Source organism: Humulus lupulus, chromosome 6 (genome assembly GCF_963169125.1).
Source record: "Humulus lupulus chromosome 6, drHumLupu1.1, whole genome shotgun sequence".
Taxonomy (NCBI): Eukaryota; Viridiplantae; Streptophyta; class Magnoliopsida; order Rosales; family Cannabaceae; genus Humulus; species Humulus lupulus.
The window spans coordinates 4,785,164-4,811,086 of record NC_084798.1 but is presented as its reverse complement, the minus strand read 5'-3'; the positions used below and the strand labels follow the sequence as shown (position 1 = coordinate 4,811,086).

The following is a 25,923-nucleotide window of genomic DNA, read 5'->3' as shown; positions in this document are numbered from 1 at the left end:
ATATAAGTGCAATATTAGATTTTTCTAATGTATATTTAAAAATATATATGAATTATCAAATAAATAATTTGAACATATGAAAAAGACATAAGTACCAAATAATACGTTATGGGTTTAAAAAAAAAATATACTTTGTAGAATCTTTTAAAAGTCACGAGAAAAGTCTCTTTTGCACACTTGACTTAGTTGACTCACCAACGTTAATATTACGCTAATAATGAATAATGAAAGAATAAAATTAACGTCTTTAAATTAATAGCTGTTTTGGCTCTCATCAAGACTTTTCTATTTTCACATATCGTTGTCATGTAAATAAAACTTAGAAAAAAGACAAAAAAATGAAAACACACATCATATTATGTTTGGTTCATGGTATAATGGATAATATTAGAATAATTGATTTAAGCAAAAAAACTGTCATTCCTATATGTTTTGTTCAAAATTACAAATGGAATAATCTTTCCAATGGAAAATTCATTGGCAAGTTTTAAGGAATTGATATTCTTTTCTAATTTGGGTGGAATAACATCATCATTTCAATGCCAATTCAAAAAAGTGTTAATTTTTGTCAAATATATGTAATTTAACTTACTGTTGTTAACAAATTATTTAGTCCATTCCATTCAATTATCAACCAACCAACACGTTATGACTAATTTTTTTAACTTTACAATTAAGAAATTTCCTATAAATATTTTTTAACATAATTAAGTTAATTTAGAAAATTATATAAACAGTATAATAATAAATTTAAAAAAAAATTGAAATGGCTAGCTAGTGACCTCAAACATAAAAGAAAAAGCCCTAATAAATTAGTAAACAAAATTCTAGCTATTTTCTAATAATAGCCACAAATAAGTAATAATTAGCAAAATTTTTGTGGTCACTATTTTCTCTTCTATTGGAGACTATTTTTCTGGAGTGTCAACATCATAATAACCTAACAAAAAATCTTCCAAAAAATAAATAAATAAAAAAACTTGACAAAAAAATTTCAGACCATAATGAGGACATTAAAATTATATGTGGTTGGAATATATATGTGGTTCATATAAAGAGGACATTAAAATTATGAAATTTCCTACAAATATACTTTCAATGGATTGAATGTGCTTTAGCACATGTCACTTTATAAAGTGATATAAAACCAGCCAACTCGTTATGAATAATGAGTTGACTTAAAAAAAAATTTAATTCAACCATAATTATTAATATAAAAGTCTATTTTCTGAATTTGATTGATTCTACACGCTACTCTAGAGTCCATGCTTGGGTGACTTACAAAATGGGGTGTTGAACTAATAAAATTGAATCTCAAATTTAACTCTAGAATTCAGGTCTTGCAAGTCAGGTCCAGAATTCAGCACTTTGCCTAATTTTCCAATTCCAAGTTATTGCAGATACAATCAGTCCATGATATTGAAAAGTCTATTTTGTACACCTAGATTTGTCTAAATGAATCTCATACAATTTCCTAGAAAGTGATACATAAATAGAGTACTGTGTTGCCTATAAGAATATGCAAACCACAAATTTCCTTACAACTTTTTACGCTTTAAATCATAATGATGAAAATAGTGGGGCTTATGCTCTTGATTGGCCTTGCAAATGTGGCGAGTTCAGAGAGTAATCAACCTCAGTGCATACACAAAGAGAAAGAGGCTCTCCTCAGCTTTAAGCAAACTCTAAATGACTCTAACCATGTTCTCTCCTCTTGGACCGATAACAGCACAAGTCAAAACTGTTGTGCTTGGAGTTACATCACTTGTGACAACCAGACCAATCATGTCGTCGCTATTGATCTTTCTTATCAAAGTCTAAACGGAATCGGTGGCCATGGTGAGTTTGGGTCGTCTTTGGCTGAACTGAAGCATTTGAACCACTTGCAGCTCGTTGGCATGAACATTATTCGAATTCCAAAGTTTGTTTTCTCTTTAAAAGAGCTTACATATCTCGATCTTAGCGACAATCCAATCAGTGGACTTATTCCACCACACTTTGGAAATCTCACCAAATTGGAGTTTCTTAGTCTTTCAAGCACTTCTAAAATGACTGTTGATAATCTTGAATGGCTCTCCCAACTCACTTCTTTGAGGACCTTTCACCTATCAAATTGTCTATTTCCCAAGGTAGATACTTCCTCTCTTTCCCATACAAATTATTCCTTCAAATTTCTTGAATCACTTCATCTCATTGGGAATTATATACATCCTACAACAATTACTTGGTTATTAAATTCCAGTTTTCTTCTTAATGATCTTTCCCTGGTATATAACATCATAAATGGTCCTTTTCCAAATTCCTTTAAACACGCAAAATCTCTTGAAAATGTTGATTTGTCAGGGAACCAAATTGAAAGTGAAGTGCCAGAATCCTTAGGCAACCTTACCAAATTAAAATCCTTGGATTTGTCTCATAACAATCTTAGTGGAACATTTCATGATCTTCTAGAAAACTTGGCAGGTTCCACCAAGAATTCTTTGGAGAGATTAGACTTGAGTTTTAACCAACTTGGTGAGTTAAATCTTGAGGACTTTGAAAACACATTCCCATCTTTGATATATTTATATCTTGATAATAATCAGTTGGAGGGTTCTTTCCCTAACCGTTTAAAGATATTTCCTTGTCTTCAAATGTTGAGTTTGGATAACAACAAAATCACAGGGCTATTGCCTGATCTTTCATCAATGCCAAATTTGACATATGTCACTGTATCCAACAATAAGTTGGATGGTACTTCGAGTGAAAGTATTGGCAAGCTTAATTATCTTGAAACTTTAAACATTTCTTCCAACTCTCTTTCTGGGATTATCTCTGAAGTGAACCTACAGTGTCCCAAATTAAAAACTCTAGATTTATCATATAATCCAGCTATGAGATTGAAATTCAACTCCAATTGGATACCTTCATTTCAGCTTACTTTCATTGGAATGAATTCTTGCAAGTTAGGTCCCTATTTTCCTAGTTGGCTCCAAACTCAAACACATGTCTCCTATCTAGACATTTCCAACTCTAATATTTCAGGTCCTGTTCCTTCTTGGTTCACAAATATTACTTCCAACTTGAATTATTTAAATATGTCCATAAATCTACTTAATAGCACCTTGCCAAATATTCCATCAATAGAACACTTTAGAGTGTTGAAAAATTCTCCATATTTACACGATGGCAATAATTCATATGTGAGATCCTCTTCATCAAATTATAGTGGGAAAATAGGTAATTTTATAGTTGACTTAAGTTTCAACAAATTCCAAGGTTCTGTCCCACCTTCTTTGTCATCTACAGCAACTGAATTGTATCTCTCCAATAATAAATTCACCGACTTGCAGTCTTTTCTATGTGAATCAAAAGATGAGTACAGGCGAATAGTAATTATTGATCTTTCTCATAATAAATTATTTGGAAATATTTCAGATTGCTGGGATAGTTTCCACCATTTGTATATTCTAAATTTAGAATACAATAAGTTGTTTGGAGAGATTCCGAGCTCAATTCAAACGAATACCATTGAAACTCTACAATTAGGACACAATAACTTCTCAGGAAGTTTGCCTTCCTCATTGGAAAATTGCACTTCACTTCGAGTTCTAGATTTGCCGAGTAATAGTTTGGAAGGACCAATACCATCATGGATTGGAGAGAAACTAAACAAGTTGGTTTTTCTTAGTTTGAAGTCAAATAAATTTAATGGAAGTATACCATTGAATCTTTGTCATCTTACTCAAATCCAAATATTGGATTTTTCCTTGAATGATTTATCAGGAGCCATTCCTCATTGCATTAAAAATTTCACTGCAAAGGCTCAAGCGGATAAATATTTGAATTCTACCCTTACTTCAGACATCGACTATCGCAGAGGAACTTTTGGGTTGGATGTTGTGTCATACCATGACAATATTTTGTATATGAATTATGCAACACTAACTTGGAAAGGAGTAGAGCACAGATATGATAAGTTGTTGGGATTGCTGAGAATTATTGACTTATCATGTAACAAATTGAATGGAGAGATTCCTGCTGAATTGACTGATCTTTCTCAATTGGTTCAACTGTATCTATCAAGGAATAATTTACGTGGGGGGATTCCAATAAATATTGGAAAATTGACTAAGCTACTAGTGCTTGATTTGTCCCACAACAAAATACATGGCCAAATTCCCATAAGCTTGGCTGAAATAGATTTCTTGAGTTACATGGATTTGTCGGACAATAGGCTGTCAGGAAAAATCCCTACTGGTACTCAGCTACAAAGCTTTGATCCTTCCGTATATGCAATGAATCTTGGGCTGTGTGGGCTTCCTCTGTCAAAGACATGCCAACGAGATGACAATAATGAAGGAGATGATGATGATGAAGAAGATGGTGGAGAGTTATGGATTGACTTGCCATGGTTTTACATGGGAATTGGAGTTGGATTCGCTATTGGATTTTGTGGCGTTTGTGGGAACCTATTGATAAATGCTTCATGGAGAATGTCCTATTATCGGATGATGCATAGATTTGGAGACTTGCTTTATGTGATGATCATTGTAAAGTGGAATTTGTTGAAGAGAAAACTAGCTCGGCACTAACTAGTAAGTTTTAATTCTCTTTGTTTTAATCTATCAATGTGTGTTATTTTGCTAAAATGACACTTGGACAAGACTAGAATGTAATTAATTTGTGTATTATTTTTCACTTGCAGAGAGGACATAATCAACAAGCACACATCTCTCTTTGTGAAGGCAAGTAAGTGATTTTTTTGTTCATATTTCATTGCTTTGGAATGATCATATATAATAAGTAATAGTATTTATGATCAAATTTGATGTGGTCTAGGGTTTTGTTGCAAGGGACAGTAACATCAGAACACCCAATTTGGATGGAATCTACAAAACGACATCTGTCTATCTATCTGATGTTCACCCAGCTGTGTTGGATAACCATATATATATATATATATGTTGTTGTTTACTTTGTCATTACTATTTGTTTGTAGTTGTTATTTGTGAGCCTCTGTTTGTGAGACACCATATTATACTATTGTTTCACTATTTTAGTTTCTGAATATATATATTCAAGTTTATGTGTTTGTTCTATTATTACCAAGTACTCAATCACAATCAACATTTTAATTAAAATAAAATAAAAAAAGAAGAAGAAAGTTGATGTAAAGGAGCATATTCGCAATCGGCTATGTCACATATAATGTAGTATAATCAGATTGCTCACAATGCCAAATTCTGTTTTAATTTTCTTAATTTTTATAGTTGTTTTCTTTTTAGTTTTATTTATATATTTAATTGATTGAAGGTGATGTATTTAATTTCCACAACCGACCAATGAATGCTATATATTTTGTTTTTATTAATATTAGTATTATTTTTACTTTTATTGAAATTAAAAAAATTCAGTTGACTAGTAGACAAAACCAAACATGTATGTTTTTTTTTTTCTACACTTTATTCCATACCTTTTGACTTTTGAATTCATGCATATGTAATTAAAATCTTTTTTTTTCTTTGCTATTAAGATCAAATATACCAAAAAAAAAAATCAAATATACCAAAAAATTATGTTTTTTTTTTATATATACAGCTTTTTCCAAAATTCTTTTTCTCTTCTTCTTTTATGATCTACATCAAGAAGACATTAAATTTAAGAAATTTTCTACAAATTTACATTTTTTGATGTGACGCTAAATTAAAGTAACCAAACAACACGTTAATTAAAGTAGTAGACATTTTCTATTTTCTATACGCTATAAGACTCAATGGGTTGACTTAGAAAGCTCATGTACTAATTCAATCTAGTAATCTCATTACTTTATTTCTTTCTTGGTTATTATTTGATATATTATATTGTCGTCTATACGTAGTAGAATGAACGTAATTGGATTATTTTAATATATTAATTCTGTTAGAACATCGAATATGAGTTTAGAAGTAGAATGTGATGCATGGTAAGAAGTATATGGTTCAATCTCAAAACTAATTGGTGATGAGTGAAGTGACTCATTCTCTTATGTATTATTGAATGTACTCACAAATTTTCCATGTGAGATATTTTCTCTAATATCCCCCCTCAAGATGGTGGCTATTGTTGTTCACCAATCTTGGACGGCTCGATCACAAGTGACTATTTGACTATTTTTAGCTCACTATCCCCGAATCACAAGTGACTCTTTTGGCTCTTTTTGGACCACTATCCCCGAATAACTAGGGACTATTTTGGCTCTTTTTGGAATGTGTTTTGGATTTTGGATCGGATACATATTCGTTAGAGTTTTCTTTAGCTCATGATACCATGTTAGAAGTAGAATGAGGTGCATGGTAAAAAGCATAAGGTTTCATCTCAAAACCAATTGGTGATAAGTAGAGTAACTCATGCCCTTATGTATTGTTTAATGTACTCACACACTTTCTATGTAGAATATTTTTTCTAACAAATTCTCAGTTGAAATAATTGTTTAATATGAGCTTTGTTTTTGGGACCGACAGAGGGATCTGCTGCTGATTCCTCATTGATCGATCAGTAGGAGATTATGAGTAAAGTACTTGGGGAGAGGTATGACTTTCAAAGAGGAGTAGGTTACAGCAAAGGCAAAGGAAAAAAATAAGCTTCGAGCTCCACAAGTCAAAGTCAGTCCCAAGCCCAACCTGCTCATACGCCTTAAGAAGACATGGCTACTATGACGGAGATGATGAAGTCAATGCGTGAAGAGATCCGGATGTTGAGATCTCAACAAGGTCCATCTGGTAATCCTCAGCATACCAGTTCAAAAATTGAGTCGCGGTTTGACAGCCTTCTGCAACAGTATTTACCATCACAACCTGAAGGTGGTATATCTTCTCAAAGTCCACCTCCTTGGTCGATGCCACAACAACAACAAAATTTTCACCCACCTCAATAAAATTCTCCTAACATGTATGGAGGTACATCACAACAATTTCAGTACATGTATGGACGCTCCTCCTAGTCCCCTCCTTTTTATTACCCTAACGTCCCTGCATGATCTCAGATGTCACATCCTAGACGTCGTGACTTTGGGGATTCATCGCAGCAGCAGCAACCGCAACAAATATATGCTCAATTTGTGAGTTCGTCGCAGGTGCAGAGGTATGGTCAGTTTGAGAGTTTATTGCATCAGTCTCCCTAGGCGCGACCACATACTCAACAATTTGGATCATCTTCGCAGCACCACTCTCCACAAGCATATTACCCTCCACCACCAGCACCACAATTTGCTTCACCACCATTGTCGCGCCTCAACATTGTTGATCAAGATATTGACCTGAATGTTAATGAATTTTTACACCTAGTTAGCCCGATCCAAACAATAATAATTAGTTTACGTTTTTAATTAAATTAAGACAAATGAAATTTTATTATGCTTATTTTTTAATTAGTTTATATGTAATTAAAATAAGACAATTGATATTTTTATTATGTTAATTTTATGATTGATATTATGTAATTAAAATAAGACAATTGATATTTGTTGTGTTTGCTCATTTAATTGAGATAATATTTTGGTATATTATATATTTAATATTTAATTTATTTATTGATGAGGTTGTATATTTTATATGAGAAGTTATATATATATATATATATATATATATATATAAAATAAGGAAAGTGGCTGAATTAGTGGGATTGATTTTTACAATTATGTTTATTTAAATGGTATATATTGTATATAATTTTGTAAATAGTATAAGTGATATTATTATAGTAATTTTTTTACCGTTGTTGTATGTAAGTAAAAATTGCCCAAATAATACTATTCAAATCACTATAAAAACTAATCTATCATTGGGGAAATGAACTTTTATCAGCATAAAAACCGCAGAGAAAAGTTTCTGTATCTCCACACTTACAACTTTACATTGTATTTTTTTAAAACCACAATAACATAGTAATTTTTTAGGCGATTATTAAATATGATATTTGAGAGTTATTCAAACATTTGCCCAACAATTTTTATTTAAAGATGATAAAAAAGCACCAAGAAAGCCTATATTTATAATAGTGTCTACTTGGCCAAAACCATGCCCAGCCCTACCTCGCATGCAAATTATTACATTATTATTATTTTCTGGAAAGGTGAAAATGGGCTATTACATTGCTAATCTCTAATTAATATCCTTTTAAAAAAAAATTCTAATTAATACAATGATTGTTTGTAGAAATTTCATAGAGCTCTCATCGAAATCAACTTTAATTTATAATTAACTAATAATGAAAAGTGGTATACAGGCAGTGACAGAGAGCCACTCTTGGCTAATTGTAGGCTTAAGCCTACACTGAATTTTTAAGAAAATGGTCCCATCACTATGATTATTTTCTTGGATTTCTTTATTCGTTCCCTTGCATAGTTGCTGGATTTTGAAGGCATCTCTAATTGAGTCAATGTTTAGTGTCCTAGATTCCTAGCAAAAGAATCAATAAATACTTTTTAGGCTTGGATATTTGTACTGCCAATGAATTTATATTAATATAATATAAAATAATATAAATTTATATGTGTTATACATATTGCAGATATCTCTTTTATATAAAATAGTGTGGATATAACAGAAATTTTTGTTTGTTTTGTTAACTTTAACGGAATATTCAAAATATTTAATAGAATATATCTTTATTATAAATTGAAATGTTATAAAATATTATTATGATAATAATATATAATTATAATTTTTTTACTAATTAATACAATACTAGATATTTAATACTTATATTAATATAAATTTAAATATTATAAAATATCATTATAATAATAAAATATAATTCATATTCTTAATTTTTATTCAAAAAACTATCATTTATGTTTAAAAAGATTAGCATATTACATGTGTATATTTTTATAAAAAATCATAAACAATATTTTGGTTTAATTTTTCATTTAATATGTTTATGTCATTTTTTTTATATATAATATTATTTATTTATTTGAAATTTATATGACAATGATACAAATTCTATAAAAAAATTTAATAAATTATATAAATAAAACTAAACAAACGTGCAATGTACGTTGCATGTATTTAGTAATACTAATAAGTGATAAGATCAAATGGTGGTTTAACTGGTCTAATCTATTTTTTCTACTCTATGATGATTTAAAAATAGCCTACTATCTAGCTAGTACTCTTATGTTATTAGTTAAAGTATTTGTTTATTATAAATAAAAAATAGAAAATATTCACTTAAAATTCATCAAGTTTCATTCTAAAAATTTCTTAATTTTATATTTAGCCCACACTCAGTAAAATTCCTGGCTTCATCACTGTATACAGGCGATATGCATGTTAGGTTCATTTTAATTATTACCGTCAATAAAAGTGTTTCGTAACTTTCTCTTCAAAACATAACTACACTTTCCATGCATGTTCATATTTATTTTAATTTTTCTTTGACAAAGTTTTCAACTTTATTTAGTAAAGTCAATAAAATTTTCCATATCCTGATCACTGAGATTGACTTTCTCTTTGAATGAAAACCTAACTATTCTTTCCATGCATGATTGTTGAATATGTATTAGTAAATAACTAATATATATATATATATTTATATTAAGAGATGTGAAAAAAGTCTACTTTGTACACTTGACTCCGTTAACAGACAATGGTGAAGGTTGAAAAAATGTCTCCCCGGCCCCTACGTCAAAAGACTTTTGACTTTTGGTCGAAATTTTCTTAATTATTATGCTTTATGATATCAATATATTTAAAATAAGTAATAATTTCCTGAGTAAAATTATTTCTATTCTATTATTATTAAAAAGAAAATCAATAAATATAATGAATAAATTCCATCATACGAACAAGCTCTTAATGTTTTTAGAAATTTCTTAACAATTTCTACTTTAATTGATTCAGGTAGAGCACAAATGTGATAGCATTAATTTGTCTCTATCTTAAGAAATTGGATTTTTCTTGTAACAATCTTGGTGGAACATTACAGAATCTTCTACAAAAGCTATCAGGTTCCACCAAGAATTCATTAGAAATTTTACACTTGAATTCTAACCAACTTAGAGGGTTGATTTCTGATGAATTTGAAAATATTTTTCTATCTTTGAAAGAGTTACATCTTGATAATAATCAGTTGGAAGGTCCTTTTCTTAGTGGTTTAAAAAGATTTCTATTCTTGAAATTTTGGATTTGGACGATAATAAACCGACAGGACTATTGCCTGATCTTTCGTCAATATACCAAATTTAACAAGTTTCAGTGCATCCAACAATAAGTGATACCTAACTATCTTAAGAAGGGCATTTTTAGGAAAGAAATTTAGACTAAAAGAAATTTCGTCCTTTGTACGTTCGGTTGACTTCAAAAACTGTACCACTAAATTTGTCCCATTTATGGATCTCATTGTGGGGAAAATCCCTTTTTCTGATGACTAATTATTCAAGTGAAGAAAAAAAGAGTACTAATTATTCAAGTGATTCTACACGCCATGACTCAATAATATATTGAAGTGAAATGACGTATAATAAGAGTCTTGTTTATTTATGGAGACTACATAATATTATTAATTATTAGGGTATTATTCATTATTACATTCTTAATCAGCTAGAGTTTTATACTATATTGTGATTTTATTTATTAGCATAATTATGTGAGTGAAACTAAGATGCCTTCAATTGAATAATAATACAAATAGGACACGCATGACATTTCTTCTCTACCCATTTGTAATAATAATAATAATAATAATAATAATAATAATAATAATAATAATAATAATAATAATAATAATATATGAGGTTCAACTCTTTGCTTATTCATGCATTGATGTTGGCTATACAAGTTTTGTTTTTTGAACTGTGTAAATATTGATATTTAGTTTAGTTTTTTTTTTTGGGACTCTGTACTTTATGATATTGTGGTTAAAATCTTTGGTTAAATAGTTGATCTTTGTTGCATAATATGATACTATTTTCTGTATTGATTTAGGTTAGGTTAGGTTAGGTATGACATTTTATTTTATTTTCGGTCGTCGTTCATATTCTTTTTTTGAAAAAATTAACTTTGTTAGTTTTATATTATTTTCTATTACAGTATTAATGGATGAGGAACGTAAGTTGTCATTGCTTGAAAAATTAATCGAAAGTCCTAACACGATAATTAACTGTGATATTTTGATATTTTATTATAAATAGAGAGTAGTGGGTAGCCAAGGAATTCATTGCTATACACTCTCTAATCTGTTCTTGATTATATTTGAGAAAATGAAGAGCATGATTGTTGAAGTGGGTTGGCTTATGCTCTTGCTTGCTACCGCTGCAAATGTGGTGATGAGTTCACAGACCAATCAACCTCACTGCGTACCCAAAGACAGACAGGCTCTCCTCACCTTTAAGAAAACTCTAAATGGTACTTACGATGATCTCTCCTCCTGGACCAACAGAAGCACTGACCAAAACTGCTGCAAGTGGGACTACATCACTTGTGACAACCAAACCAATCATGTTATTTCCATTGGTACTGGAGGGACTGAAACAATTGGTGGTGAGCTTGACTCTTCCTTGGCAGAACTGCAACATTTGAATCACTTGGACCTCTATGCGATGAGCATTCGTCGGATTCCCAAGTTTATTGGCTCATTGAAAAATCTTACATATCTTGATCTTGCAGGTAATAATATTAACTCGGTTCCAGATTTTATTGGCTCTTTGAAAGAGCTTACATATCTCAATCTTGCAGGGAATAACATCAGTGTGGTTTCAAATTTTATTGGCTCTTTGAAAGAGCTTACATATGCCAATCTTGCAGGGAATAATATCAGTGTGGTTCCAAAGATTATAAGCTCTTTGAAAGAACTTACATATCTCGATCTTGGAGGGAATAAAATCAATGTGGTTCCAAAGTTTATTGGCTCTTTGAAAGAGCTTACATATCTCGGTCTTGCGGGAAATCCTATCACTGAAATTATTCCTCCACAACTTGGAAATCTCACCAAATTGCAAAGTCTTGATTTTTCAAGCACTTCTCGGATGAGTAATTATGAATGGATCTCTCATCTCACTTCTTTGAAGACTTTAACATTGTCCAAAGTGAATTTCACTGTAGCAGAGTTGCAATCATTCAAAGGGGCACCATTCTTGTCAAGCTTATCCATATCAAATTGTCAGCTTCCCAAGGTAGATATTTCATTTCTTTCCCATACAAATGATTCCTTTCATTTTCTCCAATCTCTTGAGCTAAATGACAATTATATACATCCTTTAGCAATTACATGGTTGTTAAATTCTAGTGTTCACCTTACACGACTTTCCCTCACAGACAACAGCATAAATGGTTCCTTTCCAAATTCCTTTGAACAAACAAAATCACTTCAATTTGTTGATTTGTCATCTAATGTTGTTGGAAGTGGAGTGCCAAAATCCTTAGGAAACCTTACCAATCTTAAGAGTTTGGATTTGAATTCTAACAATCTTGGTGGAACTTTACACGATCTTTTACAAAATCTATCAGGTTCAACCAAGAATTCATTAGAAATTTTACACTTGAGTTCTAACCAACTTGGAGGGATGATTCTTGATGACTTTGAAAATATTTTTCTATTGTTGAAAGAGTTATATCTTGATAATAATCAGTTGGAAGGTCCTTTTCTTAGTGGTTTAAAAAGGTTTCCTAGTCTTGAAAATTTGGATTTGGACAATAACAAGCTGACAGGACTATTGCCTAATCTTTCGTCAATGCCAAATTTGACAAGGTTTAGTGTATCTAACAACATGTTCAATCGTATTTCATGTGAAAGTAATGGGAAGCTTGATTGTCTTGGTACTTTAGATATTTCCTCGAACTCTCTTATTGGCGTTATCTCTGAAGTGAACCTACAGTGTCCCAAATTGGAAACACTAAATTTATCATACAACCAAGATGTGAGATTGAAATTCAACTCCAGTTGGGTCCCCTTATTTCAACTCACTTCCATAACATTAAGGTCTTGTAAATCAGGTCCAGAATTCCCTAGTTGGCTCCAAACCCAAACAAATATCGAGCATCTAGACATTTCCAATAATTCTATTTCTGGTCCTGTTCCTTCTTGGTTCACAAATATAACTTCCAGCTTGAATTACTTAAATATGTCCAAAAATAATCTTAGCAGCACCTTGCCTAATTTTCCAGTACAATCATCATATAAGACAACAGTTGACTTAAGTTTCAACCAATTCCAAGGTTCTGTCCCACCGTCTCTTTCCATCAATGCAACACGTTTGTTTCTCTCCAACAATGCATTTACCGAGTTTAGGTATTTTCTATGTGAAGCCAAAGAGGAGAGCAAGAAAGCAAAATTGATTGACCTTTCCCATAATTATTTATCTGGAAACCTGCTTGATTGTTGGGCGAGTTTCCCAAATTTGTTTGTTTTAAATCTAGGATATAATATGTTGTCTGGCCATATTCCAAGCTCAGTTAATATGACAAATATTGCTTCTCTGCAATTGAATCATAATAACTTCTCTGGAACTTTGCCTTCCTCATTGAAAAATAACACTTCACTTAAAGTTCTAGATTTGGCGAATAATACTTTGGAGGGGACAATACCACCATGGATTGGAGAAAAACACAATTTGGTTTTGCTTAGTTTGAGGTCAAATAAATTTTATGGAAGTATACCATTGAATCTTTGTCATCTTACTAAAATCCAAATATTAGATTTATCTGTGAATGATTTATCAGGAGCCATCCCTTCTTGCATTCAAAATTTCACAGCAATGATTCAAATAATGGATGATCAAGAAACCACCCTCTCCACGTTTATAGGATCCACTTATGTGAACAGAAATTTAGAATTTTATGAAAATATTAATATTGTCTCAATCACTTGGAAAGGAAAAGAACACGAATGTGAGAAGAATTTGGGATTATTAAGAATTATTGACTTATCAAGTAACAAATTGAATGGAGAGATTCCAATTGAAGTGACCGATCTTTCTCAATTGATTCAACTAAATCTATCAAGGAATAATTTGAGTGGAAGAATTCCTAAAGTGATTGGGAGCTTGACGAATCTACAAGTGCTTGATTTGTCCCACAACAAATTATATGGTCCAATTCCCACAAGCTTGGCTAAAGTATCTTTTTTGAGTTACTTGGATCTGTCAAATAATCCATTGTCAGGAAGAATCCCTATTGGTACTCAATTACAAATCTTTAATGCTTCTATATATTCCATGAATCTTGGACTATGCGGACCTCCTCTATCAAGTTCATGCCCGGGAGATGAGACATTCCATGATCATTCACATTCAACTTATTATGGCAATGAAGGTGATGATGAAAATGGTGGAGAATGGTTTGACCTACCGTGGTTTTACAAAGGAACTGGAGCTGGATTTGTTATCGGGTTTTGTGGCATTTGTGGAAATTTGATGATCAATACTTCTTGGAGGCTTTCTTATTTTAAGGTGATGCATAACATAAGAGATTGGCTTTATGTGATGATCATCATTAAATGGGCTTTGTTGCGGAGAAAACTATCCTTGCACTAATTAGTAAGTAATTTTCTTATTTGCATCTTTAAATGAGCTGTGTGGGCTTCCTCTGTCAAAGACATGCCAACGAGATGACAATGATGAAGGAGATGATTATGACGAAGATGGTGGAGAATTATGGATTGACTTGCCATGGTTTTACATGGGAATTGGAGTTGGATTCGCTATTGGATTTTGTGGCGTTTGGGGGAACCTATTGATAAACACTTCATGGAGAATGTCCTATTTTCGGATGATGCATAGATTTGGCGACTTGCTTTATGTGATGATCATTGTAAAGTGGAATTTGTTGAAGAGAAAACTAGCTCGGCACTAACTAGTAAGTTTTAATTCTCTTTGTTTGAATCTATCAATGTGTATTGTTTTGCTAATGACACTTGGACAAGACTAGAATGTAATTAATTTGGGTATTATTTTTCGTTTGCAGAGAGGACATAATCAACAAGCACACATCTCTCTTTGTGAAGGCAAGTAAGTGATTTTTTTGTTCATATTTCATTGCTTTGGAATGATCATATATAATAAGTACTAGTATTTATGATCAAATTTGATGTGGTCTAGGGTTTTGTTGCAAGGGACAGTAACACCAGAACACAAATTTGGATGGAATCTTCAAAACGACATCGTCCATAGGTCTTCTGTCTATCTATCTGATGTTCACTCAGCTGTATTGGATAACCATATATATATATATATATATGTTGTTGTTTACTTTGTCATTACTATTTGTTTGTAGTTGTTATTTTTGAGCCTCTCTTTGTGAGACACCATATTACTATTGTTTCTCTATTTTAGTTTCTGAATATATATATATTCAAATTTCTGTTTTTGTTCTATTATTACCAAGTACTCAATCACAATCAACATTTTAATTAAAATAAAATAAAAAAAAACAGAAGAAAGTTGATGTAATGGAACATATTCGCAATCTGCTATGTCACATATAATGTAGTATAATCAGATTGCTCACAGAATGCCAAATTCTGTTTTAATTTTCTTAATTTTTATATAACTATAAGAAAATGAATATTTTGCTACGAAATTAACCAACCAACACGTTATGAAAAGATAGAGAGTTGAACCAAAAAATGTTGGACATGAAGTAAATAATAAGTTTCCTTTTCCACACTTGATTCTATACGCTAAAGGGATGGACCCATCGTATTACATTTTACTTTCATGGCTGGTGAACTCTCAAATATTCTTTGATCATTTTACCAGGAAGAATTCCTACTGGTACTCAATTACAAACCTTTAATAATGCTTCTATATATTCCATGAATCCTGGACTTTGCGGACCTCCTCTATCAAGTTCATGCCCGGGAGATGAGACATCCCGTGATCATTTACATTCAACTTATTATGGCAATGAAGGTGATGATGAAAATGGTGGAGAGTGGTTTGACCTACCTTGGTTTTACAAAGGAACTGGAGCTGGATTTGTTATCGGATTTTGTGGCATTTGTGGAAATTTGATGATCAATACTTCTTGGAGACTTTCTTATTTTAAGGTGATGCATAACATAGGAGATTGGCTTTATGTGATGATCATCGTTAATTGGGCTTTGTTGCGGAGAAAACTATCCTTGCACTAATTAGTAAGTAATTTTCTTATTTGCAACTTTCTATTATATAATTTTTTTTCCTAAAGTTCAATTAAATTGCAAGTTTATTTTTTATATAATGCATGTAAGGGAAAATATCAGCTTTGCTAATGACACTTGTACAAGACTAGGCTATAAGATGAAAAGTTCTTAAACCCAATTTATTTAATATACATATATATATATATATTTATATATTATTTGGATATTATTACAACTCTGATGTGGTAGTGTCTCACTAAGGTTTGCTCTTGGCTTTTGCTGCAAGGGACAGTAACCAGAGCACAAGTTTGATGAAATGGAAGCTTGGAGTTGGGATTGATAATGTTGAATTTCAATGCCATTCAGTTGTGGTGGTGGCCATCATCGTCGTCATTTCTACAACTTATCAATTTCTCCATGTTATATCTGAAGTTCCAGCTTTGGTTTTGTTTTATTAGTTTCTGTTTGATGTTGTTATTGCTTGCTTTGTAAGGTCTTTAGTACGTGTTTTTGTTGTGGTTTCGTTGGACTCTGTTTTTGTTGGAAAACCTATTGCAATAAATATAAACTTTTTTCTCTTGGTATGTCAAAAATGAGATTATTTATCAAACACCACAACTAGCCATATCAATATATAAACTAAAGCAAAACAAGCAATAGAAAACACAAATCAAGAATTTTCCATGGAAACATAATGTGGGGACTGTAGTCCGCTTAAATCATCCACTATCACCAAAAGTTCAATAATGAGATTACAATGTTCTTATCTAATATAACATTAACATCAAGATACAATATTGGATCAACAATATACATACTCATCATCTATAAAGATGGATACAACATGAAAGAAGTTTGGGTCTCACCAAATAGTTATAGTGGGAGAGCACCTGAGAGAGGACAAACACTAAATTGGAACTGGTAGATTTGTAGACCACCTTACAATTATTCATCACCCAAATTTTGAGCTAAAATTGATGCTATCAACAACTCAATCTTTGGGCCAAGGCCAGCTTCTCTTTTTCACGCTGGCTTCTCTCACTCTCTAGCCCAGCTTTTTTTTAATCAATTGCAGCTCATGAGCTGCTTCTCTTAATTGGGCCAAGGCCCAACAAAGGGACGGGCCCAACAAAATTTGAGATGCCATACTTTTGTTTCTCTTTGTTGTTTCTCAATATATTATTTGAGTTTCTATTTTCAAATGTCTTTTCTACAAAGAAAAAATAAAAAAGCAATTAGTCTCTACTGACTTTTTCTGCTTTGGGTGTAATACAAAATTCTTCAATTTCAACCAAATAATAAACAAAACAAAGTAACACCACTCGTCAGTAATTGAATCATAGATGGCATTAAAAAAAAAACAAAATAAAAGACAATATCTGTAGAGTCCAAGAACTTTACTTAGCTAATTATTTAGTAGTATTATAGTATGTTTAGTGTTATCATTGTTACTTTGGATTTTTGGTTCAGACCGGGAGTTATTTGGACACTCATAGTAGTACTTATAGATTTTCTAAGTTTAACCTATAGTTTAAGAATATTAAGTATAACCTAAGGTTTGATTAATGTGACTGATATTAAGGATTATATTATTATATTATAAGGTTTAGACATCAACCAATAGGATTTTAAGCACATGTTTTGAATGGTAATTAAGGATTAAGTATTTTTTAGGATTAAATTAAATAAGGGTAAAAGTTTGAATGTATAGGGTCAGTCAGCAGCTTTGAGCACGTTGAGGGCTTAGTCAAGGCTGTTTACTCCATTCAAACTCAGCTAAAAATGTGTAAATTCGTGTTTAAATATTCAACGTATGCCGATATATCGCAGCTATAGGGGGCGATATGTCGCAGCACGTAGATACGGAAAACACGAATCGATGCACGGTCGCCTCGGGAACAAAGGTCCAGGCGATATATCGCCTATAGGGGGCGATATATCGCCTCCACCAGCATGAATTCAAATACATTTGAATTCTTTTCCCTTCAGCCATTCAAACTCCTTCAACAGTCCAGCATCTTCTGAACGAGTCTTCAGCCTCTGCTGAACGATTATTCAAATGATTTTCACCTAAAAAGCCATTATTTTTATTCAAGTAAAATCAAGATATTTTCATTCCCAAACTCTATAAATAGGACCTAGTACCCAGCCATTATTCACCATTTGCTCTAAGTTCAGAGGCTGCTAGTGTTAAGTGAGTGTGAGAGTGTAAACACTTGGTTTGGGGAAAAACTATAAGCTTAAACATCATAAGCTTATCAAACACTTTGGGAAGTGAGTTCTATAGTATTTCGGTGAAGGTTAGATTGATCTTGCAATCTTTGAGGTAAACCCAAAACTCTAGTTCTTTTCTGTATTTTTATGTTATTTCCTTTCTCAAAACCTTCTACTCAGTCCCCTAACCTTATTCTTATTTTGGTTAGGGAATCCAAGCTTTTAAGCATATAAGTCGGTAAGTATGTTTTCTATGGTTTAGTCTTTCCATCTCTTTCATTTCATCTCCTTTCTTTAGACTTACTCTTTCTTATGGTTTTAGGAGTGTTCCAACATCCCAACTCAGTCCATAATCTCGGTAACTTTGGTAAGGAAAATAGGCTAGAATCAACATGTTATGTGATTATGTTATCTATATGTTTTATGTTATTAAAAGTGTTATGATATATGTGTATGTTTGTAGGCTTGGGCATATGACCCATATGACTAACAAGACCCCAAATGGGTTATGGGCATATGACCTACTTAGCTAGTAGGACCCCATTAACCCCGTGGGCATATGCTTGTTTAGCCTATGGGACCCCAAGTAATAATGGCCATTATAATAAGTGTATGTTATATGTGTTATGTTAAGTCTTTATGTTTTCTTAAGAAATTATGTATGTGACTTTGTGTTAGATTTTCCTTACTGGGCATTAGGCTCACTCCTTTCTGTTTATGTGCAGGAAAATAAGTTTAGAGGCGGAAAGATTCGTGACGCTTGGAGAATGTGTATCGATGATGAATGGAGTCAAGGGGTCGAGCGTTATTCGATTCGAGGATATAGTCTCCTTTTATGTTTTTATGGTTTTTATGTGTATTTTCCGCATTATTATGTAATGTCTTTTATTTTAAATCATGTTTTGTTTTAAAAACAATGGGATCCCATAATCCTTCTTAGTATTCTGTTTCTTTGTAAATAACTCTTATTTTTCAAGTTACTCAATAAATTATGGTATGATTGTAAAAATGTAAGTTTTATGTATAGTTTTGATAATGGTCCAATTAGTCTAGATTAGTGGGTCATTACAATATCCAATTAGCAAATTACTCAATTAACACAAAAGATCAATAACAAACCCACCTCATTAATCATAGCAATAGTGAAATAATAAAGTTACTATGTACTTAAATAGGTAATACTACAATTTAATGCTTTAACGTCACTTTTTATGTTAGATTGCCATTGTTTTTTGGGATTTTTTTACATACAACTTCTATCCAGAGACATTTTCTTTTGATAAAGAAAAGAGAAATTTGCGGCAAAAATCATTAAGTAGTTCAAAAATCATTAGACAAGACTTGCCTTAGTGGTTGATCTGTTAATACATGGATAGGATGTGCCTGAAAGTAAGGGCGGAGCTTTCGAGATGAGTGGATCAGACTGAGGGAGAGCTTCTCCATCAGTGGATACCTTGACTCTGCCCCCAGTAATCTTTTACTGATATAGTAGACGGGTTTCTGTATTCTCTCTTCCTCTCGGACGAGCACCGCGCTTATCGCGTTTTCGGTAGTTGAGAGGTACAGGAACAGTACTTCTCTCGTCTCAGGCTTTGATAGGATGGGCGGTTCGGCTAGGTGCTTTTTGAGCTCCTGAAAGGCTAGCTCGCACTCATCTGTCCATTCGAACTTCTTACTTCCTTTCAATAAGTTGAAGAATGGGAGACCGCGGTCTGTTGACTTCGAGATGAACCTGCTCAGAGCTGCCATCCTGCCAGTCAGGCTTTGAACATCTTTATGCTTCCGAGGTGAAGGCATATCGATGAGGGCCTTTATCTTGTCGGGATTAGCCTCGATCCCACGAGAATTGACAATGAAACCCAGAAATTTTCCTGAAGACACCCCAAAAGTGCACTTCTGAGGATTCAACTTCATGTTGTACTTTCTGAGCACGCCAAAGCACTCTTCGAGGTCATCAACATGGTTCTTGTTAAGTTGAGACTTTACAAGCATGTCGTCAACATAAACTTCCATGTTGTTCCCTATTTGCTCTGAGAACATCATGTTTACGAGCCGCTGGTACGTGGCTCCGGCATTCTTGAGTCCGAATGGCATGACATTGTAGCAGTAGAGCCCTTTGTCTGTAATGAAGCTCGTATGCTCTTGGTCGGGGGCATGCATGGGAATCTGGTTATATCCAGAATAGGCATCCATGAACGACATCAGACCATGCCCTGCCGTGGCATCTACGAGCTGATCAATTCTCGGCAGGGGAAAACAGTCTTTCGGGCAGGCCTTGTTGAGGTCCGAGTAGTCGATGCACGTCCTCCATGTCCCATTGGGTTTCGGGACCAACACTGGATTGGCCACCCAATCAGGGTAAAAAGCGTCCCTTATAAAATTATTTGCTTTCAGCCTGTCCACCTCCTCCTTTAGTGCTTTCTTTCTGTCTTCATCCAGCTGCCTCCGCTTTTGCTGCTTCGGGGGAAAGCTTTTGTCTATATTCAATGCGTGGCTCGCTACATTAGGGATTATTCCCACCATGTCAGAGTGTGACCACGCGAAGACATCCTGGTTTTTCTTCAGAAAGCAAATTAATTGCTATTTTGATTCGTCTTGGAGGTGTTTCCCGACCTTCACCTTCTTTGAGGGATCAGATTCATCGAGCTGAACCTCTTCGAGCTCCTCCAAAGGTTGGAGGTCAACCTTCTCTTCAATCCTTGGATCGATCTCCTCATCAATTTCTAAGACTGTCCCATCTTTATTCTGTATGACAACGAGTGCTTGCGCGTTTGTTTGTTTCTTTCCCCTTAAGGAAATGCTGTAGCACTCCCTTCCTGCCAATTGATCTCCCTTCAATGTTCCGACTCCACTTGGAGTTGGGAACTTAAGGGCTAGATGCCTTACAGATGAAACTACCCCCAGCTCGACCAGGGCGAGTCTCCCGAGCAATACATTGTAGGCAGAAGGTAACTCTACTACCACGAACTCCATCTTCTTGGTCACCGAGACTGGATAGTCTCCCAAGGTCCCAGGGAGTTCAATGGACCCCATACAGGCGGTTCCTTCTCCAGAAAAGCCGTACAAAGTGGTTGCACAAGCCTTCAGGTCGCGAAGGGAGAGTCCCATTTTTTCTAGAGTTGCTTTATAAAGAATGTTAACTGAGCTCCCATTGTCTATGAGAACTCGGCGCACTCTTTTGTTGGCAAGCTGTAGGGTGATGACGAGTGGATCATGATGAGGGAACTGGACATGAGAGGCATCCTCCTCGGTGAAGGTTATAGGCTGAGTCTCAACCCTTTGGCTTTTTGGTGCCCTTGGTTCGGGTTCATGTGGAGACCCGTCCCCTGTCTTCAGCTCATTCACATATCGTTTTTGAGCATTTCTGCCCCCTCCTGCGAGATGAGGACCTCCCGAGATGGTTATTACGTCCTCTCCATCTATCGGCGGAGGCCTGTCTTCATCCCGAGATCGGGAGTTATTATTCTGTGCTGCCGGAAGCGCGGCTACTCTCTGGCTGGCAGTAGCCTGTCCAGTATTCTGGTTTTTGACATACTGCCGGAAATAACCTCTCGAGATCAACCCTTCGATCTCGTCCTTCAGCTGTCGGCACTCATCAGTTGTGTGGCCGGTGTCCCTATGAAATCGACAATACTTGCTGGAGTCCCTCTTGGACTTTTGATTCCTCATAGGGTCTGGACGCCTGAAGGGGACCTGGTTTTCATTAGCCGGGTATATGTTTTCCCGAGACTCGTTGAGCTCGGTGTGCACTTTATATACGGAGAAATACCTTTCTCCTTTTTTCTTCTTTCCTCCATCAACCTCGGGATTATTTCCCTCGCTCTTTTTCCTCTTGGAGGGATTCTCCGAGGTAGGCTGTGTAGCTGCTGGGTCAACCGAGGTTGAGGCGGAGTTAATGTTTATCATTGTAGTTTCGGTCTGCGAGGTCGCCTTGAGTGTTGACCTCGCCTCCTCTACATTGACAAATCTCTGCGCCCGTCTGTTAAACTCGGTTATCGACCTCACCGGTTTCCCTTGCATGTCATCCCAAAGGGCACTCCCGGGTAAAACACCAGCTCGGATGGCCATCAAATGCCCACTGTCATCCACGTCTCGAGCTCGGGCGACCTCTAGATTAAATCTTGTCAGGTAGCTCTTCAGTGTTTCGCCTGGTTGTTGTCGGACGTTAGTCAAAGTGGATGCTTCGGGTCTGACTCCCATCATAGCCCGGAACTGCTTCTTGAAGTCTCTAGACAATTGATCCCACGAAGTTATAGAATGTCTCTTGTACTTCTCGAACCAACTCTTGGCAGGTCCGGCCAATGATGTCGGAAACAACATACATCTGAGCTCGTAACCCACGTTACTAGCTCTCATGATAGTGTTGAATGTACTCAGATGGCTGCATGGGTCGGTTTTTCCTTCAAACGCTGGGACGTGAGGAATCCGGAACCCTTGGGGGCACTGAGTGTTAGAAATATTGGGAGCAAACGGCTCGAGCTCCTCATCAAAGTCCTCATATCGACCGTTCCCTCGTTCATTCTTCAAAAGCCTAAAGGCTTTTTCGAGCTGATCGATCCTTTCTTGTACTGGGTCCTTAGGCGATGTTTGGAATTGATAGTCATTAATCGCGATCTCAGGCTCGCGTCTCCGTGAGGGATCTCTACGCCCATTCAGATGATTCCTAAGATCCGGATTTGTCTGATCTCCCTTTCCCCTGCTCTGATTCAGATGATTGCGCAGGTCGGGATGGCTCTTGTGATTTCCAGTATTTTTACGACCCTGGTCGTGTTTACTGACAGACCTAGTTTCTCCAGACTCATCACTGGTGAAAGTCATCGATCGGTCATTTCATGGTGGATCCTTTCTACGTCGCCTTGTCTCTGCAGTGCGAGATCGGGACGTCTGACTTCTCTCGGATGGCGCGCCTTTCCGCCCCTGGAACGTCTCCCTGTCTCCTTGTCTTTCCCCTGTACGCCCTTGATCCTGATCTCGACCAGGTTGAGCGTTCCTGCGGGGAGGTGAAGGATATCTTATGGGAGACGGAGGAAACCGTATAGGTGACGGTGGTTGCCGTCCTTGCCTCGGCCTGGAGGGTCCAGAATTTGCCCGAGATGGGCCAGTTGCGTTCGGTGCACTACCAGGAACCTGAGTCCGAGCCTCGGCAGGAGCTCGGTTATTCTCAGTTCCTGCAGGCACTTCCACAGGTGGATTAGGCGGGACCCGAGCTCGGGTACTCCTTTGAGGCCTAGAAGGAGCAGATGGCTCTGTTGGTGCTGGAGGTTGGGCTGGCCTCCTTGTGGTAGCATTTTTTCGTGGACGCCCACGGGGCCTCCGGGGAGGAACGTGCACGTCCTTTGGAGGAGGGACTTGGTCTTTGCGCGGAAGCGGGGGCTGAGCCACCTGCGCCTCCGCGGCTATCCTAGTCAGCTCCTCGTTACGTTTGTTGGCATCTGCCAGCAGTTGTTTCAGCTGCCAATTCTCCAATTCTACAATAGGGACATAACGCTCAGGGTTATAATACATGTCCTCATCCCTTGGTTGTGGAGGTGGTCCCCAGGAATCAGAGGACCCACTCCTTTCTTCAGCGTCCGGATTCTCCATTGGTTGTTTTCCAGGACGCCTTGGGTAATTTTCTTCAGGAGTGTTCTGATTGTTTGCAGCCATGAATCTCTCTGGGATGGATGCTTGAGGCTCTCAATGAAAGCACCAAACTGTTGACGCCGTTTTTCGTCAACAGATAAAAGAAGAGAGCACGTAAACAATTAAGACAATGGCTAAAAGAAACAAACGAATCAGACACACGGTTTTTACGTGGTTCAGCAGTTAAATCTGCCTAGTCCACGAGTCTCTGTTATTAAACTCAAGATTATCTCTGAAAATTCTTTCAGCATGAATTCTTCAGAGTTTTCTTTCAAGGATCAGAATTTTTCCTTTACAATGGTGCATGCCTTCTCTATTTATAGAGAAGGATGCAGAATACTATCCCACATATTTTGGGTAGTTACTCTTTTGTGAATAAAAATAAATGGCCTTAAATGCCAATAATCAGATATAAGAGGAAACGTTCCCCAAAGATCAGGAAACGCATAACTGACTAAATAATATCCCACGATTCTTGGGGATTTACATCAATAAATGAGGATTACATCCCATATTTACAATACTTGTAGATATTCAAGGTGATCATAGCGTATCTCCAAGGCTTCAGCATCCCAGGTTTCACGTCATTGTGCGAGCCGCTGACATCTCCCGAGCTAACATTGCTTTCGAGATAGCATATCGAGCTTGAGATCCCTGCTCCGAAGTTGTTCCTGAAGATGAGGGGCTCTCAGAGCTATCTTTCGAGATCGAGATCATTTCGAGGTCACTACACTCGAGGTCATGTATCATACTTTGCAGGCTCGACTTACAATCGTAGAACGTACCCTAACCCTCACGAGACCATTTAATGCGAACTCAGCTTTCGAGGTCATATTTACTATGGCTCGAAATCTGGGTATAACATACAGCAACTAAATGGAAAATTTATTTTATTTTTCAATAAAAATATCTTATTAGAATTAAAACAATTAGTAAATTCACAATATTGTTTTTTTTTACTTGTAAAAATTAAAGTATATAAACAAAAAAAAAATGATAAGTGCAATATTAGATTTTTCTAATGTATATTTAAAAATATATATGAATTATCAAATAAATAATTTGAACATATGAAAAAGACATCAAACTAAAGTTCCAAATAACACGTTATGGGTTTAAAAAAAAAATATACTTTGTTTGTAGAATCTTTTAAAAGTCACGAGAAAAATCTCTTTTGCACACTTGACTTAGTTGACTCTCCAATGTTAATATTACGCTAATAATGAATAATGAAAGAATAAAATTAATGTCTTTAAATTAATAGCTGTTTTGACTCTCATCAAGACTTTTCTATTTTTACACATCGTTGTCATGTAAAGAAAACTTAGAAAAAAGACAAAAAAATGAAAACAAACATTATATTATGTTTGGTTCATGGTATAATGGATAATATTAGAATAATTGATTTAAGAAAAAAAAACTGTCATTCCTGTATGTTTGGTTCAAAATTACAAACGGAAATAATCTTTCGAATGGAAAATTCATTGACAAGTTTTAAGGAATTGATATTCTTTTCTAATTTGGGTGGAATAACATCACCATTTCAATGCCAATTATAAAAAGTGTTCATTTTTGTCAAATATATGTAATTTAACTTACTTTTGTTAACAAATTATTTATTCCATTCCATTCAATTATCAACCAACCAACACATTAATTATGACTAATTTTTTTAACTTTACAATTAAGAAATTTCCTATAAATATTTTTTAACATAATTAAGTTGATTTAGAAAATTATATAAACAGTATAATAATAAATTAAAAAAATTGAAATGGCTAGCTAGCGACCTCAAACATAAAAGAAAAGGCCCTAATAAATTAGTAAACAAAATTCTAGCTATTTTCTAATAATAGCCACAAATCAGTAATAATTAGCAAAATTTTTGTGGTCACTATTTTCTCTTCTATTGAAGACTATCTTTTCTGAAGTGTCAACATCATAATAACCTAATAAAAAATCTTCCAAAAAAAATAAAAAATAAAAAAACTTGACAAAAAAATT

At 34.7% G+C, this 25,923-nt stretch overlaps 2 protein-coding genes across 7 annotated transcripts in view; both read left to right on the top strand.

Moving 5' to 3' along the window:
* The first annotated feature begins 1,546 nt into the window (after nt 1-1,546).
* On the top strand, nt 1,547-5,068 carry LOC133781466 (receptor-like protein EIX1). 3 transcript variants are annotated; one of them, XM_062220457.1, is made up of 3 exons: nt 1,547-4,577; nt 4,688-4,727; nt 4,822-5,068. In XM_062220457.1, exon 1 carries the CDS (start codon nt 1,566-1,568, stop codon nt 4,572-4,574), a length of 3,009 nt encoding a protein of 1,002 aa, XP_062076441.1. In that variant the 5' UTR covers nt 1,547-1,565; the 3' UTR covers nt 4,575-4,577; nt 4,688-4,727; nt 4,822-5,068. The 3 variants fall into 3 exon arrangements, with proteins under 3 accessions (XP_062076441.1, XP_062076442.1, XP_062076440.1); XM_062220458.1 differs by having other exon boundaries at nt 4,688-4,731; nt 4,842-5,068; XM_062220456.1 differs by having other exon boundaries at nt 4,688-4,731.
* Nucleotides 5,069-11,202: 6,134 nt separating this feature from the next.
* LOC133781465 (receptor-like protein EIX1) overlaps nt 11,203-25,923 on the top strand; it is a 32,592-nt gene continuing 17,871 nt past the window's right edge. The window contains exons 1-4 of one of the 4 annotated variants that reach the window (XR_009870123.1): nt 14,531-14,816; nt 14,925-14,968; nt 15,079-16,095; nt 16,376-16,663. Coding sequence is in view for 1 of the 4 variants with exons in the window: in XM_062220455.1 (XP_062076439.1) it covers nt 11,225-14,494 (3,270 nt within the window). In the remaining 3 variants the exon portion in view is untranslated. Of the gene's footprint in view, nt 14,498-14,530; nt 14,817-14,924; nt 14,969-15,058; nt 16,096-16,375; nt 16,664-25,923 lie in introns of those variants that run through there. The other 3 variants (XR_009870121.1, XR_009870122.1, XM_062220455.1) reach the window with 3 other exon arrangements.

What these genes read in the sequence shown, in the direction of transcription:
- LOC133781466 (XM_062220457.1), top strand. Translation starts at nt 1,566, where the DNA reads ATGATGAAAATAGTGGGGCTTATGCTCTTGATTGGCCTTGCAAATGTG.